Source organism: Mastigoproctus giganteus, chromosome 4, assembly GCF_048544385.1.
Source record: "Mastigoproctus giganteus isolate SK-2022 chromosome 4, ASM4854438v1, whole genome shotgun sequence".
NCBI classification, from domain to species: domain Eukaryota; kingdom Metazoa; phylum Arthropoda; class Arachnida; order Uropygi; family Thelyphonidae; genus Mastigoproctus; species Mastigoproctus giganteus.
This window is the reverse complement of record NC_143578.1, coordinates 52,297,250-52,312,138: the sequence shown is the minus strand read 5'-3', so window position 1 is coordinate 52,312,138 and position 14,889 is coordinate 52,297,250. Positions and strand designations below refer to the sequence as shown.

General features: G+C 39.0%; 1 protein-coding gene across 1 annotated transcript; it reads right to left on the bottom strand.

Moving 5' to 3' along the window:
- Positions 1–557: 557 nt before the first annotated feature.
- LOC150086738 (alpha-1A adrenergic receptor-like) lies at positions 558–7,370 on the bottom strand. The gene is made up of 2 exons (XM_090371550.1): positions 7,205–7,370; positions 558–1,765 (listed from the first exon to the last, which is right to left on the bottom strand). The coding sequence occupies exons 1-2, from the start codon at positions 7,244–7,246 to the stop codon at positions 776–778; spliced, it is 1,032 nt and encodes a 343-aa protein (XP_090227676.1). The 5' UTR covers positions 7,247–7,370; the 3' UTR covers positions 558–775.
- Between the last annotated feature and the right edge of the window lie 7,519 nt (positions 7,371–14,889).

Genomic DNA, 14,889 nt, shown 5'->3' with positions numbered 1-14,889 from the left:
TTTGTGTTTCTCGTGGTGATGCCACTCTGTTTCCCTGTAAATCGGTAAATGTTATAAAGAGTTTTTCATCGCATTGATTATGACTTTATCAAAAAGTAATGAGAAATAATACCATTCAATTTTCTTTCCGATCAAGACTAACAAGATTAGCAAATTCCCTCTTTCTTTCTTTCCCAACCCTACACAGGAGTCAACGTACCGCATTACTGTAACTCCAAAAACTTTTGTATTTTTAATTACCATAAAAATCTCATCTGTTCTTGAACAACTTTAAGACAAATCAAATTAATGCTCGCTTTTATTGGGGCATAAATCACCTCCCGCGTGCAGGCTGGACGCACCCTTCACTGTCAACACCATTTAAACAATTATTTGCGACCAAAATAATGAGCCCCGCGCTGTTTAAGTAATAAAGCAAAATCATTACGAAAAAATATTTATTCATGGACACGTTTCCACACTCAACAAATGGAACTACCAACTGCATCTTCAGATGAAAAGAGACAAGTGTTAAAATTACAGAACATCATTAAAAAGAGTCCAACTTTCCATTTTCGTCCATTCAACTGATCAACTGTGGGATTATCTCAACAGATGACATTTATTGTTTTAATGCTACTGAGGCTATTTGAACATTGACAATATTCCCATGTCCGATGAGGCTATTTGAACATTGACAATATTCCAATGTCCGATGAGGCTATTTGAACGTTGACAATAATTCCAGTGTCCCATCATTTTAAGGACTTACATTAGAATATTGTCTTCTAGTATGCTACGCGATGTCCCTACATTCTCTGTCCACCAGTAGTTGTTTAAACGCCACCCTAAAATCGCTATTCTTCCATCCATAGATGACCGGATTCACGGCGGATTTCCCAAAATAACAACACACAACAAAGGGTTTCACCGAGTGTACATATTCCTGGTTGACACCATCCATATATCTGATGGATATAATTAAAAAATACGGAAGAAACCCCAGAAGACACACACCTAACACCAATGCCATGGTCCTAGCAGTCCTGGCTTCCTGATGTAGCCGATGGTGTATTTCTTGCATGGCCACTGCTCTGGTTTGCTTCCAGGCTTGTTGGAAGATGATCGCGTACAACACTGTCGTGGACACAAGGGTTAAAAACACGTGAGACGCTACAGCCCCAAGGGCATAGCTGCTACTGTGAGTGTAATAAAGGTCACACTCTTTGGAAGGGTCGTAGGTCTCTCCAATCCCTAGCAATGGCAGCGAACTGACGAGACCCATGTACAACCACACCAGTACGATATACGTGGAGGCGTATCGTGGTTTCATGATCCGATGGTATGACAGGGAGTGGACGATGGCCACATAGCGATCTACAGCGGCTCCTACCAGACAAAGCATCGAACATCCGGACGTGTAGATGGCGAACCAGTATCTCAGCAGACACCCGTACTTCCGACAAGTGAACTCCATGTCGAAGTAGAAGAGGACGTAATAGGGAACGTTCAAACCGACAAGGAGGTCAGCAGCTGCTAGACTTACCACGAACTTGTTGGTCACCGTCCGCAGCCTTCGGAATCGGCAAACTGCAACCACCACTAGAAGATTGCCCACTACAGCCAGAACCGCCAGAAACGAGTCTAGTATGACAATGAGGACTGTCTTGATGTCAGGGTTAGCCTTGTAGCACGAGTCGCTGTTATTAGCCTCCGCTGAGTATAGGACATCAAAGGCACCTGTACTGTTCAGGACTTCATTCAAGTTTGGGTCGGCTGCAATGGTCTAGAAAAGAAAAGGAATTATGATTATATGACGTCATCTGTCAGATGATCTACTACAGAAAGATTTATAAATGTCAAGAAAGTCCATAGAATATTTCTACATATGAATCTTTGCAGTGAAAGTCCAAGTTGTGTTCTAGTTGACGTACTGTTTGATGAGATTTCTTCTCTATAGAGTCCTGGAGAAATTGAAATTGGGGACTCGACAGATACTCAAGTGTCAAATGCTACGCCGGGCAACGCTCTCTCGATTCCTGTCCCAGGACTGGATCGTTTTGTGCAGAATGTTCTAGTTCCAAAAGAGGTACTCTCAATGTGGGGGATTAAATTGTAAGGGAAATATGTTCAGCAATAAAGACAGATGAAATATAACCAGAGCCTACACGTGCGAATGGATTAACTCTAGAGTTCAGGGATTCCCAAAGATTTGTGAGGGAGTTTTTCTCAGCATTGCGTGACAGAGTTAGTAGGAGTTTTTTAAAGTTTTTGAACAGAGGAGGCGCAAGGGTTTTTGCTAATGTCATTGAGGTACTTATAAGGTCAGGGAAATGCTAATTTGGGGATAAACTTGCATCTTTCTCGAGAGTAGCTGCGTGGAAATTCTAAGTACATTATGCAGCATAAAATTAGCAACAGCCACAGACCACAGTAAAAAACGTATTTAAGCAGCTAATAAAAACCGATCTCAAAAAACAAATATCCAAAGTTACCAACAGATCTCCATCCTATATCCACTGGTTTCTCTCTGATAAAAGTCTTTGAAAGGCTAATACTCCCTACAATTGTCAACCATTGCTTCACCAATAGACCATCACATCTCCACACGTCACTGCACCAAAGATGTACCATAACGAGCCTCCTTGATAGGTTATTTCGAATTCAGCATGCCTTAGCAACAGGTCTCAAATAGGCATCATCTTCTTTGACATAAAATCAGCTTTCCACAATGTACCAATTCAAGCACTTCATTTTTAGAAAATTATTTCTAGGCAACCAACTCATTAATCTATATTCTCCAGAATCACCTTAAAGATAGATTTATATGAATTTATTACGGAAAGTACTCGAGTAAATGAATACTTCCCATAATGAACTGAAAGTATGAGTGGAATGGGATTTATCCAGGAAGCCACCAAGGCATTCGTTTCAGTGGCTAGATGATCCACAAAAGAAAGGTGATTCAGCAAATTCTAAATGGGAAGCATTGAACGAAGAAATATTAGAGTGTACTAGGCTTTCATACCAACTAAGAAATACTGTTCAAAGTTCCGGCCTAAATGGATCTTAGATGAATTAATGAGGCTCGTGGCAGAGAAGACAATGCATGGGATGCACATAAAGTGTTAGGCGACACAGAAGCTTATGGTAGATATAAGCTGATCTGTAACCAAGTCACAAAGAAGGTTAGGCAGGCAAAGGCAGAATACGAGAAATCTTTGGCAAAGGATGCAAAGAAAAACAGCAAAGAGTTCTTTACTTATGTAAACTCTAGAAGGAAGGGGATGAACTGTTGATGATCCTGCTTAGGTAGCTGACAAACTCAATGAGTATTTTGCATTTACATTTATACATGAGGAATTATTCAGGGAGGAGAAATTGTTGAAGTTAAACATAAGAAAGGTGCCTGGATTGGATGGGATCTATCCAGTTATATTAAAGGAGGCGACAAAAGAAGTAAGCACGCCCTTAGCCATAATTATGAGAGCATCCTTGAACTCAGGGAATGCCCCCACGGACTGGACATGTGCAAACGTATCCCCAATTCACAAAGGGGGATCGAAGGGTGACACGAGTAATTACAGACCAGTTAGTTTAACTTCTGTTCCTGGTAAAATAATGGAATCACTGGTTAAAGATGCATTGCAGGACCATCTAGACAAGACTGCAGCAATAATTCAGACACAGCATGGGTTTGTTAAGAAAAGTCTTGTCTGACCAATATGATTGGATACTATGATGTGGTCACAAAGGAACTGGATGCAAAAAATAATTTTGATATCATGTACTTGGATTTCAGGAAAGCTTTTGACACTGTTGCGCATGGAAGACTATTGTACAAATTGGAGCAGAATGGTATTAAGGATAAGTTGCCACAATGGATAAAAGGATGGTTGAGTGGGAGAAGACAGAGGATGGTAATTAATGGGTGCTGCTCTTCGTGGACTAATGTTATTAGTGGAGTCCCACAGGGTTCGGTGTTAGGTCCACTGCTGTTTTGTATATTTATCAATGATATTGATGAAGGTATATCAGACTTAGTGTCCAAGTTTGCAGATGATACGAAAGTTGGCAGGGTTACTAATGACAGCACGTTATTGCAACACGAGATAGAAAAGTTGTGCAGATGGGTTGAGAGGTAGCAACTGAAGTTTATCATCGACAAATGCAAAGTACTGCATATGGGTAGAAGTAACTCCAAAGTAATATACCAAATGCGTGGTACTACACTGAGGGCAGTGAAGAATGGAAAGGACATGGGGGTAATCGTGCAGTCAGATATGAAGTTTACTGAGCAGTGTACATACAGGCTGCCGAGCAGGTCATGTAGTATTATCAATAATATAATGTTCAGAAATTTTGCTAGCAAGTTAAAGGAGGTGATTATCATTGCCCTTGTATAAAGCAATGATCAGGCCACATCTTGAGTACTGTATACAGGTCTGGAGGCCTCATTTCAAGAAGGATGTAGAGATTCTGGAACGAGTACGAGAAGTGAAACAAGATTGGTGAGTGGAACAAAGGGTTGGTGTTACCAAGAAAGGCTTAAGTTCTGCAAATTGCAGCGCCTGGAGAGGTGTATATGGCCTTGAATGGGTTGAGCACGCTCAATGCTAATAGGATTCTTCCACTTGCTCAGATTACGAACCTAAGGGGGCATAAATTCAAATTGAGGAAAGACAGATGTAGGATAGACGTGCGGAAATTTGCCTTTAGCCAGCGGGTGGTTGGTTGGTGGAATAGACTTCCACCTGTCGTTGTGGAAGTTGATAGCTTAATTCAATTTGAGAAAGAACTGGACAAACCTTTGGAGCGAATGGATGGGTGAAATGAATTTCTTTTTTTTCTTCTTTCTTTTTTGGCTGATGCCGCATAAGCTTGCTTTCTTGCATCATATGCCTCCAATAACGCTAACGTTTGTGATACGATAAGATGAAAAAAAAAAAAAAAAAAAGAACGGATTTAAGCATTCTGTTAACTCTGACATTGACAAAATAGGCAAACTATACAACACGACATTATTTAAAAACATATATACAAATTATGAGCATTACAGGTACACAAATATACAAACGCTTAGGTGCACCTCACGACCACAGTTGCCTCGGATAACTAGCCTTGGAGAAAATTTAGCCCTTTGAAAAGGAAAGCATATTTAATGGTGTATTGTGAAGAGGAATCCATATTACAGATGGAAAGAATTCTGCAGACGGATCCAGTGAATCTTGAATTATAGGGTTATCTTGAATCTCGGTTACTTCGTATTAACCAAGAATGTATTAACGAGGGTTCGCTCTATTAAGGGGACAAATATCTCTACCAAGAATATTTATAAATATTCATAATTACGATGATCTCTTGGGATCTTTATACAGGGGTCAATAACTTTCGGGGTTCTCCCAACTGGTGTTGTTCTGGTGTAGAATATCACTTCATTTGTGAGGGTTCGACATCTTTTTCGGTAGCAACCGAGCCAAAGTAAACATCACGGTTGCAGCTGTTGGATGTGAACTCCAATTTCTCTAGAATTTTGTTCAGGTGGCTGACCCTGTTTTTGGGCGAATTCGTCCCTCTTATTTATCCTTAAAAACACTGATAAGAAACGAAGTTTTACGAAACTTTTAAGTGCAGATTCTTAATTTTATCTTTATGGGGACGGAATGTGGAGTGTCAACAACCCTCTTCGAAGTAAATCAGCAGAAAACTGAGAAGGGAACACCATTAAGAAACTGTTTTCGTCTCTCTTGTTAGCACACGGCGAGAACGTAAAACACTTCTCAACTTAGGGGGGTAGAGGAGGGGAATGACCTTTGGTCGATTTCCCGCAACCTCTAAGGAAAATAATCTTCTTCGGATTCTTGTGTTTTTAATCAATGTTTGACGTGTGAAGACATTCTTTAAAATAAAAAGAAAAAAAAAAGAACAGGCGTAACGTAAAATTTTTCAAATTTCTAAAAATTTGAAAAAGAAAACTGAAAGTAATAACAGCAGATCTCTGAGTTATATAAGATGGTTGTGTTTAGATACATCATATGTTCTTAATGCTACCAGTTTAAAATTTGGTCTCTCTTATTGGACGTTTTGGACGTTTCTCAACTTTTTATCTCCAAATTTTTAACTTTTTTTCACTTTTTACGAAATTTCCTACCTTCTCAATTTTTCTATTGTCCCGATTTTTTTTTTTTTAATTTCCAAATTTTTTCCCGAAAGTGAAGAAATTTTAAGGGGGAACATTTTTCTTTTGTTTCAAATTTTTCTAGGAGTTTTTATTCTCGAAAATTTTTAATTTTCAACTTTTTAAAATTTTCAACCTTAAAACACTTTTTTCTAAATATTTTGCATTTTCCAAATTAAAAAAAAAACTAGAAGCAACTAGAAAAAACAACAGAAAAAACTAGAAACAACAACTAGAAAAATTTTTAAAAATTTCTAGACTTCTACCTTTTTTTGATTTTTCCAATCTTCTGCCTTTTAAATTTTTCCAATCTTTTATCTTTTAAATTTTCCAAAATGTTTCTACACCCTTACTAGAAACAACAACTAGAAACATTTTTAAAAAAATTCTAGTCTTCTACGTTTTTTGATTTTCAAATCGTCTGCTTTTTCAATTTTCCAAAAATAAATTTCTACCCGATTAAAACTTTCATAAACTTTTTCAATTTTTCCAATTTTTTTCCCTGAAAAGGAAAAATTTGAAAGAACGATATATTTTCTCTAAAAAGTTTCAAATTTTTTCAAAGAATTACTTTACTTCCTCTATTCCTGAAATAACGATTGTCGAAGATTTTACAAGTGCATCCTATCAAAACATTATCTTTTCAATTTTGAAACAAACAGCAAGAAAAAAAGTAATTCTTATTAAATCTACCTGTCAATCTTCGAGACAATAAATGGTACATTCTCTTTGGATGGACAAAGTCCAGCATGTGCTGGGCCAGCTAAGCCTCAAAGAAAACATGCTAATTCATTCAGAACAAACCACTCGGCCACTGTCATGATTGATTGATCACACTCAACTCAAAACGAAATAATTCTGTTAAATAAAACGTCAGCATCAGGTTGCTTGTGATTTGCATATCCCCAGATGGCTTAATATTAATAAATATCCAGAAATAAATGCGCTCATCAGTCCCCAGCATTGTTCCGAGTCCTCTTTAGTATACATACCTATTAATAGAGCGCGAACAACTAAACCCTTCCCTTAATCAATCCCCATACTTACCACCATCTTATCAGCTCCAGTTAGGGATGACCTTGGGTACATTCATAAGGAGACAGCTTTTCCAATACGGCGTCCTGCGTGTCATCCCTTATCGAGCACAGCCCTACCTAACTGGACAATCGTGTTTGTTTCATCATGTGAGCCGACGCGAACGCAGCAACAGCGTCTTGAGCCTTGAGAGGTTCTTTAGATCGACCGACTGGCACCTTATTCGCTTGCATCACTTTATACTGTACTCTTACAAGCGGTGGGGGGGATAAATAACGCGGGTACTGTGTCTGCAGGAAGCTGAAAGAGAAAACCAGCTTAACAAGACGCCCACCCCATCGTTTCGCCCTCCCCTCCAACTTCCACCCATCTCTGTACGGGACATCTGCGTGACGTCACGCGCAACTTTCCATTCTGGCGACTCCTTATCTTCCAAGCGATACACAGCTGGAAGCTCTCTTCCGATGTGCGCGCGCCCAACAAAAGTATGCGTGTGTGTGCTTGCACGTGGTAGATCCTCAGGCGAGGATGTTGCTTCAAACACACACACAGGAGCCAAGGGGTGGAGTTGGAGGTAATCGTTACACTCATGTGACTACGCAAAATTTCTCGTCGAAATAAATATAATTTCGATTATTAGATGTGACGTTGTCAAGGAGACCGTGATGGGTGAACGAATAATAGTTGTCAACAAACACCTCCCAGCCACATTGGTTTTTCCAAGAATCAACTCTATTGATGTTAGACAAAGATGTCTGGAGTATCGCGGTACGCATGCCCGGTATTGAATGTAGTGGCATTCAGTAGTGTGACTATCTTACTGTTGGTGATCTCATTTTGGCCCTTATTGATTGGAGCAGGTGGGAGGGAAACCCATCATGGAGTTTCTCACCATGTTTCAATGGTATAGCGTGTTTTAAAAGAGAATTATGCGGACATTGATGAGCATCTTTCACTGAAATATCTTGTTCAACCACATCTCATTGATGGTTGGACATCTTGTTCAACCATTAATGTTCTCATCCACTTCTGCGTAATCTTTGAAGATTAAGCTTTCCTGTAAGTTCAGGTGATGACGCGCATGTTAAAATATTTCTTCCCTATTATGGGATTGTTCTTCGCAATTAATATCCAGCATGTTTGAAGCAGTTGGCGATGGTTTTTCATCAATTCCATTCCATTCTTAAATACAACACAAAGCACAATTTTATTCAATAGCATTCTTCGGTATTTTTTCTTAAAACACTGTATTACACCTTGATCAAGTGGCTGAAGAACTGACGTCTTATTTGGTGGTAGGTACACGTAGGTTGTTTACTTGACAATGAGGGGCGCAGTTATCCACAAACAGCAAATTTTTTCTATTCTTCTCACTCATCTTGCGATCTAAGTCTGATCCATTCTTCGTAGATTTGTGATGTCATCCATACCTTTTGGTTTCCTCGATACATAGTGCGCAATGTCTTCAAACCTTTCAAGCATCGAGGCTTCTGGGCTTTCCAAATGGTTAAAGAGGCCAGTTTCATCAGCATTGAAGATGTCATTGTGGTCAGCAATACATTTTCACCACACTTTTTTGAAAGACAGGCCACGACGAGTCTTAATTTTCTGGAACCATCCATCTGATCTTCAATATCCATTCGATGCGCAAACGGTACATCGAATATCCATCCGAATACTTCGCCTTTCGTGATGGAATCCAACCGGGTACAGCAAATGTCTCTAAACTTACAATCTTTTTTCAGTCTTTCAGAACAGTGACTACTCTTAGGAATGCCAAACTGTTTGACAATGTCAGCCTTAGATTGCACACCATGCAAAATCCTAATTTAATCTCTGATTGGCAAAGCTCTCCGCTTCCTGGAGCCATACCAATAAACATACACTCCAACTAATGAGATTAACTTCTAGCCGATGTTCATTTGATTACCACATCTAGAGGCAAGAGTGGGAAATCTTAACAAATGATTTCTCACGGTCAGACGTTGCAAATGGTTTAACAGGTACTTCGAATTGATCTTTGTAAATGAAAAACCCTTGATAGTAAGGAGCGGTAGGAAACTGAGGCACACTGAGGAAACTGATGAAATTAGTGATATTGAAGTAACAGTTGATTGGTTTTTTGGAAAACTTTCGAGACTGTAGGCAAGTAAGATCCCAAGAGTTTAAGGCACACACATCCAGTAATTCTGAGGGATGTGGCAAGAAAGTGCGCTGAATCATTAAGGTTAATTATTATGGATTACTAATACGTAAATGCGGTTCTAGGTGTGAAGAAGGTACTATACAACGATCAGTCTAGCTTCAGCGGTGGGGAAAATCGAAAAATATGAATCCACTTTTTTTAGCAGGCTGGAATATACAAGGGACTTTTCCACCCTCAAGTGTAATATTATTGCAATTCTGGCCCACATAATTTTCAGTCGAAATATAGGACAGAAGTTTTATTGCAGGGTGATGCTGTATATACGTGTGGGGGAGGGGAGGATATTCACTTAAGTACAATATGACTGCTAGCCTTCCCTAAACAGAAATTACGAAAACAGCTATAAAAGAAATAAATCAAAAATTTTTAGATGAAAAATGGGACAGCGCTTTTGCAGAAGGGGATGCACAAGGGGGAGATTCCCTCCCTCAAGTCCCTCAAGTATCCTATGATTATATGTTATAATTCCGGCCTTAATCAAAGTTTAAATGACCACTCAGAATGAAATAAATCAAAATGTTTAAACTAAAAAAGTAACAGCCATTTTTTTAGAGGGGGGAATATACAATGAGAGGATATCCCTCAATCCTTCTTCCCTCAATACTACTCCATTCGCTTTTATTCATTCACGCAAAACCTTTAGACGCTATTCTGATTATTGGTAGCACATACTACCACCACCATCCATTTCCTTTAAAAGGACCATCTTGCAGTACATTGTACCATGTACGCATGCGTGTGTAGTACCATAGTTCCACCTTCTAATTGCTCTTCGGGGATTGATCACCCATTTGTTATTCTACCCTACTGCTATTATTACGTATCTTCTTACCACATCGCGTAGCAATCAAAATTTAATTTAATTACCAAGCTCCAGTTTCATTTGAGTTGAGGGGGCTATTGAAATTCAAAATAATTAACTTTCGCAATGAGTTTCAATCATTTTAAGAAAATTAATCTAATAACAGGTTACTGTGATCACGGTAAAGATTGATTTATTGTTTAAATTAAACTTCTATCAGACGTGTGCTGACTGGTTGCGCCATCTACCAACACAAACGTGGACTACGAATAATTTTGGAGATTCTGGAATTATTTTGAGCTATGATAGTAAAAATATTTCGTAAATTTCAAACCTAAATGTTAGTTGCCATAGTAACTGGTTGCGCCATCTGCCAACAGAAATGTGGACTACGAATAAATGTTAATTTCGGTGATATTCGAAATATTTATTTTGAGCGATGATAGTAAAAAATGCAAATTTCAAACTTACAATCATAAATGTTAGTTGCCATAGTAACCGGTTGCTATGGCAACTGGTTGCTATAGTAACCGTGAAGGAAAACTATCGATATTAGCACGAATTTTAAAATCAAACTCGATTGTTTTTTTTTTTTTAATTAGATTAAATTCTAGTACATAAACAATTTTTTTTGTATTTGCTTAATAAACTGGATAATAAATAAACTAAATTAAGTTAAGGTGTTCATTAACATCTCGCTGCGCGTGCCAAATATCTCACTGACATTTATTGGTACATAATTGTTCTGGTATGGCCGGCTATTTGGGAATAAAATGTGATTATTTCTCAGTGGATATTATTTTGGTGTCTAGGATGAGATAGGGGACAATGTATTACCAAAGGGACCCCAGATGTGAGCGGGCCATTGCCGATCAACCATGACACGATACAGACAACCAAGTTGGTTATAATTATCACACACACTGCCAACCCATAATAAGATATGGTTGTTTATCATTGGTTCCCTACCTCATTTCCCACTATCCGCACTGCGGGGAAGATCAGAAAGAAAGAAAGAAAGAGAGAGAACAAATTAAGTACAAACAAGTTTAGTATCATACTAAAGGTCAGTGGTCGCAGGATCTTTTTCCTTTGTTTCTCTTTCGCGACGGGTGATCCTTGGAAGCTTTGAAGACATCTTTTGTGCGGAAGAAAGACTTGATGGACCCACGGTTGAATTATTCAGGGGAAATGGAGGCGAGTGACAGCACGCATTCTTTTCTATGTCTCCCTGCTGCATACAGAAACCCATCCGAAGTGTGTGTGTTCTATCTGTATGATAATTTTCCTTGTCTTGGCCCCTATATAAACATTTCGCCAGCCGAGTGAGATTTTGAAGAGAGAGACAAAAGGAAATTCGGTCCCAAAGGTCGATATGGTAAACACTATGGAAGCTTTATGGTAAATTAAGATTCCACTCCAGTTCTTTGTATAATTGCTTCCACGCTAGTCTGTCGGTGGGCTTTCATTTAATTTTCTCCTCGATATTCTAAATATTATCTACAAACGTCATCAGCGAAATTAAAAGTAAACGCTAATTAAAATTATCCACACTATGAAGGACAGGGACAAAGGAGCTGTTCCCTTACGGGTTTCTGGGTCTGTATGCGAAGCCGAGTTAGGGGAAGGATGCGGAGGAGGGCTCTTTATCTTCGCTGGGATCAAAGATCTAGCAGTGTGTTTGGACAAGACCACAGACGCCAATAATCTAGTTTGATTTCTTTTTTTTTTTTTTTTTTTTAATCAGAGGCTGCGCGTTTGAAAAGTGTGAAATGTGAAGATCAAGGAAGGTTCATTTTTTCGTGGTTTTTGATTATTTAATAGAAAAAAAAAGAGAAAAGGAAAAAAAAAAGAAACCATTTGCAGATTTTTATTTCATAAAATTTAATATCTTGTCTCATTTTATATTTACAGTATTTATTTATTTAAAAATTTCAAGTTTTTATCACTACCGTATTTTTCGAAGCATGTGACGCATTTTTTTTCTGAAATCAAAAAGCCTGAAAATTTATTTAATCATATAAATCCGGCAGTTATCCCAAATATCGAAAGTACGTTTTTCAGGATGCTTTCTTAGCTGCCAGTTTTAATAGCCAATTTCAGAACGCAGATATCAATGGGCATGGTCTTATGGTCCAACACATACGGTACAGTTGACTCAAATTATTACATATACTGATTCCACTTTGCTTTATGTGAAAGATTAATTAATTCGGATGCATCTCTCAAGAACATCATGACAAGTTTGCAATTCGATCCTGTCATGATGTATCCAAGGTCGCATTGCTCAGAGATATTTTATGATTTAAGTATTATTTTATGATAAGACGTCTTCAGGCGTCTGAGACAGTCTAGCGCCACATTTGGTGGCTATTCTTCCATCGGGATATTTGTCAACCATAGAACTGCAAAGCCGAACTGCCGTTTCCAACATGTCACAGACATTCTCAACTGGATTGAGATCTGGAGAATTAAGGGACCAGAACAGACGTTAGAAATCTTAGGAATGTTAGGAACCATTCAGAAACAATTTTTGCACCTGTGGATAGTTGCGTTGTTGTCTCGAGAGAATCCATCGCACTCCGGGTGAAAATGAAGGTGAAGTCGGTCTGATACGACAAAAAGATTGGAAGTAAGACGACCTTCTAAGGTTGTGATCGGATATGTTCCATGCCAACAAAACAGACCCCATACCATGATACTACCTCCAGCTATTTGAGTAGTGGACACCATAAATCTTGATGCACGGCTTCATGAGGTTCATGCCACATTTCCACCCTTCCATTGAAACCCGTCACACTGCGTGATCTTTTTCCACTGTTCCACAATTAAGTCTTGGCAGCACCACTCCAGTCGAATCTCTCGATTTTTAACAGAAAGAAGTGGCATTCGTACAGGGACACCATTACCAAATCCAAGCTTCTTCAACAACTCCTGCTGCATAGTTCGTTCGAAAATGGATCTTTCTTTAACTAAACTAAAATTTTTCAATCATTTGCTGAACATTGCACCTTCTGTCCTGAAGGACAATTCTCTTTAAATTCATGCGATCTTGGAGTACCAACTTTCTTCCTTTTAGAGCTGGATTTTCCTTTCGCTTTCCACTTGTTGTGTACTTTTTGAGATGGTTGCTTTCGACACGCCGGTGATTTCCTTTGGTTTCTCAATTGTAGCTCCTGCTAGACGTGCTCCAACAATAACACCTTTCTGAGAATCGAAATGATCACCACTCTTCCCCGTTACTTGATCGAATCATAAGCCCAGGGAAAGCGTACAATAGCTATCTGATACCAAGGAACTTCTGATCATACCATGTGAACAACTTATATTTGCATACGTACGTTAAATATTTGTTCATGTGAATTGCAAAAGATTTCTAAATTTTTGGTCTATGAGTGCATGTTCAATCCGGAAATAGGTATCTAGATTATATTTGGTATCAATTTAACCAAGCTGTGTTCCAACATTCTTTTTATATTTCGAACTCTGGTCGATATCGTCTAAGATCAATTTTACTTCTGCATATGTAGAAGTGGTTAAGAAGTGGACAGCTGAATTTAAACGAGGAAGAAAGAGAGGCTGGAAGATAATCCGATCTGTGAAAGACATCCATCACTCTAGAAGTTGTTGACAGTTTGCGTGATCTGAGCGATGGACGAGTGACAGTTCGGTACATTGCCAGCGTCTTGGGCATCTCATCTGAACGTGTGTAACATACAATAACGGAGGTTTTCGCTATGAAAAAAGTGTCAGCACGATGGGTCCCAAAATTGTTGACAGCAGATCAGAAACGCACGAGTTGTCAAGTGAACATTTCCATTGTTTTCAAGCGACAGATCCATCCAGCAAATTTCTTTGTAAGGTTTGTGATCAGGGATGAAAAGTGGATCCATCTGTTTCAGCTAGGGACAAAGGAACAGTCCGAACAGTGTAGATTCAGTTCTTCTCCCTCCTCCAAAGAAAGCCAACCCGATTCCTCCTGTTGGTAAGGTGATGGCATTGGTTTTTTGGACATATTTCTGGACTGTTGCTAGTGGATAATCTTTGGAAAGGACAGATACTCACAGCGGCATATTAAGCAGACCTTATGAGGTGTTTGCATGAAAGCATCAAAGACAAACGCCGAGGAAAACTTCGCAAAGGTGTCTTGTTCCACCAGGAAAACGCGCCACCTCACAAGTCTGTCATTATCATGTCTACACTGCATGAGCGTGGCTTTGAAATCTTGGACCATCCCTCGATTCACCAGATCTAGCATCATCTGACTTTCACCTATTTCGTAAATTGAAAAAAAAAAATAAATAAATAAAATAAATAAATAAATACCTGTCTGGCAGCCATTTTCCCAATGGCAGTGCATCATTGCTGCAGTGGATGCATTCTAGAAGCCAAAGAGAAAAACTTTCTTCGCAACTGGAATCAACATGCATTGCAGAATCGGTGACAAAATTGTATTGACTCTAAAGGGGACTATGTTGAAAAGTAACAGGTTACCAGATTACTCCACGCTTCTTGATTAGACCGGAGTTCGAGCCCGTGCCCACCAAATACGGAGGATGAGGAAAGGTCAGGGAATGACCACCGCATATCCCCGGAGCAATATGGCCTTAGTTGCTAATGCTCCTAAAAACCAAATAACAACAACCAGATTACTCAAATAAACCCTTCATACTCAGGCCACGTACTTTT

Bases quoted from the DNA above. Each gene is read 5' to 3' on its own strand.
- LOC150086738 (XM_090371550.1), bottom strand. From the start codon at position 7,246: ATGTACCCAAGGTCATCCCTAACTGGAGCTGATAAGATGGTG. The intron at 1,766-7,204 runs GTAAGTATGGGG...TTTCTTTTCTAG, and splicing joins CTGGAGCTGATAAGATGGTG to ACCATTGCAGCCGACCCAAA.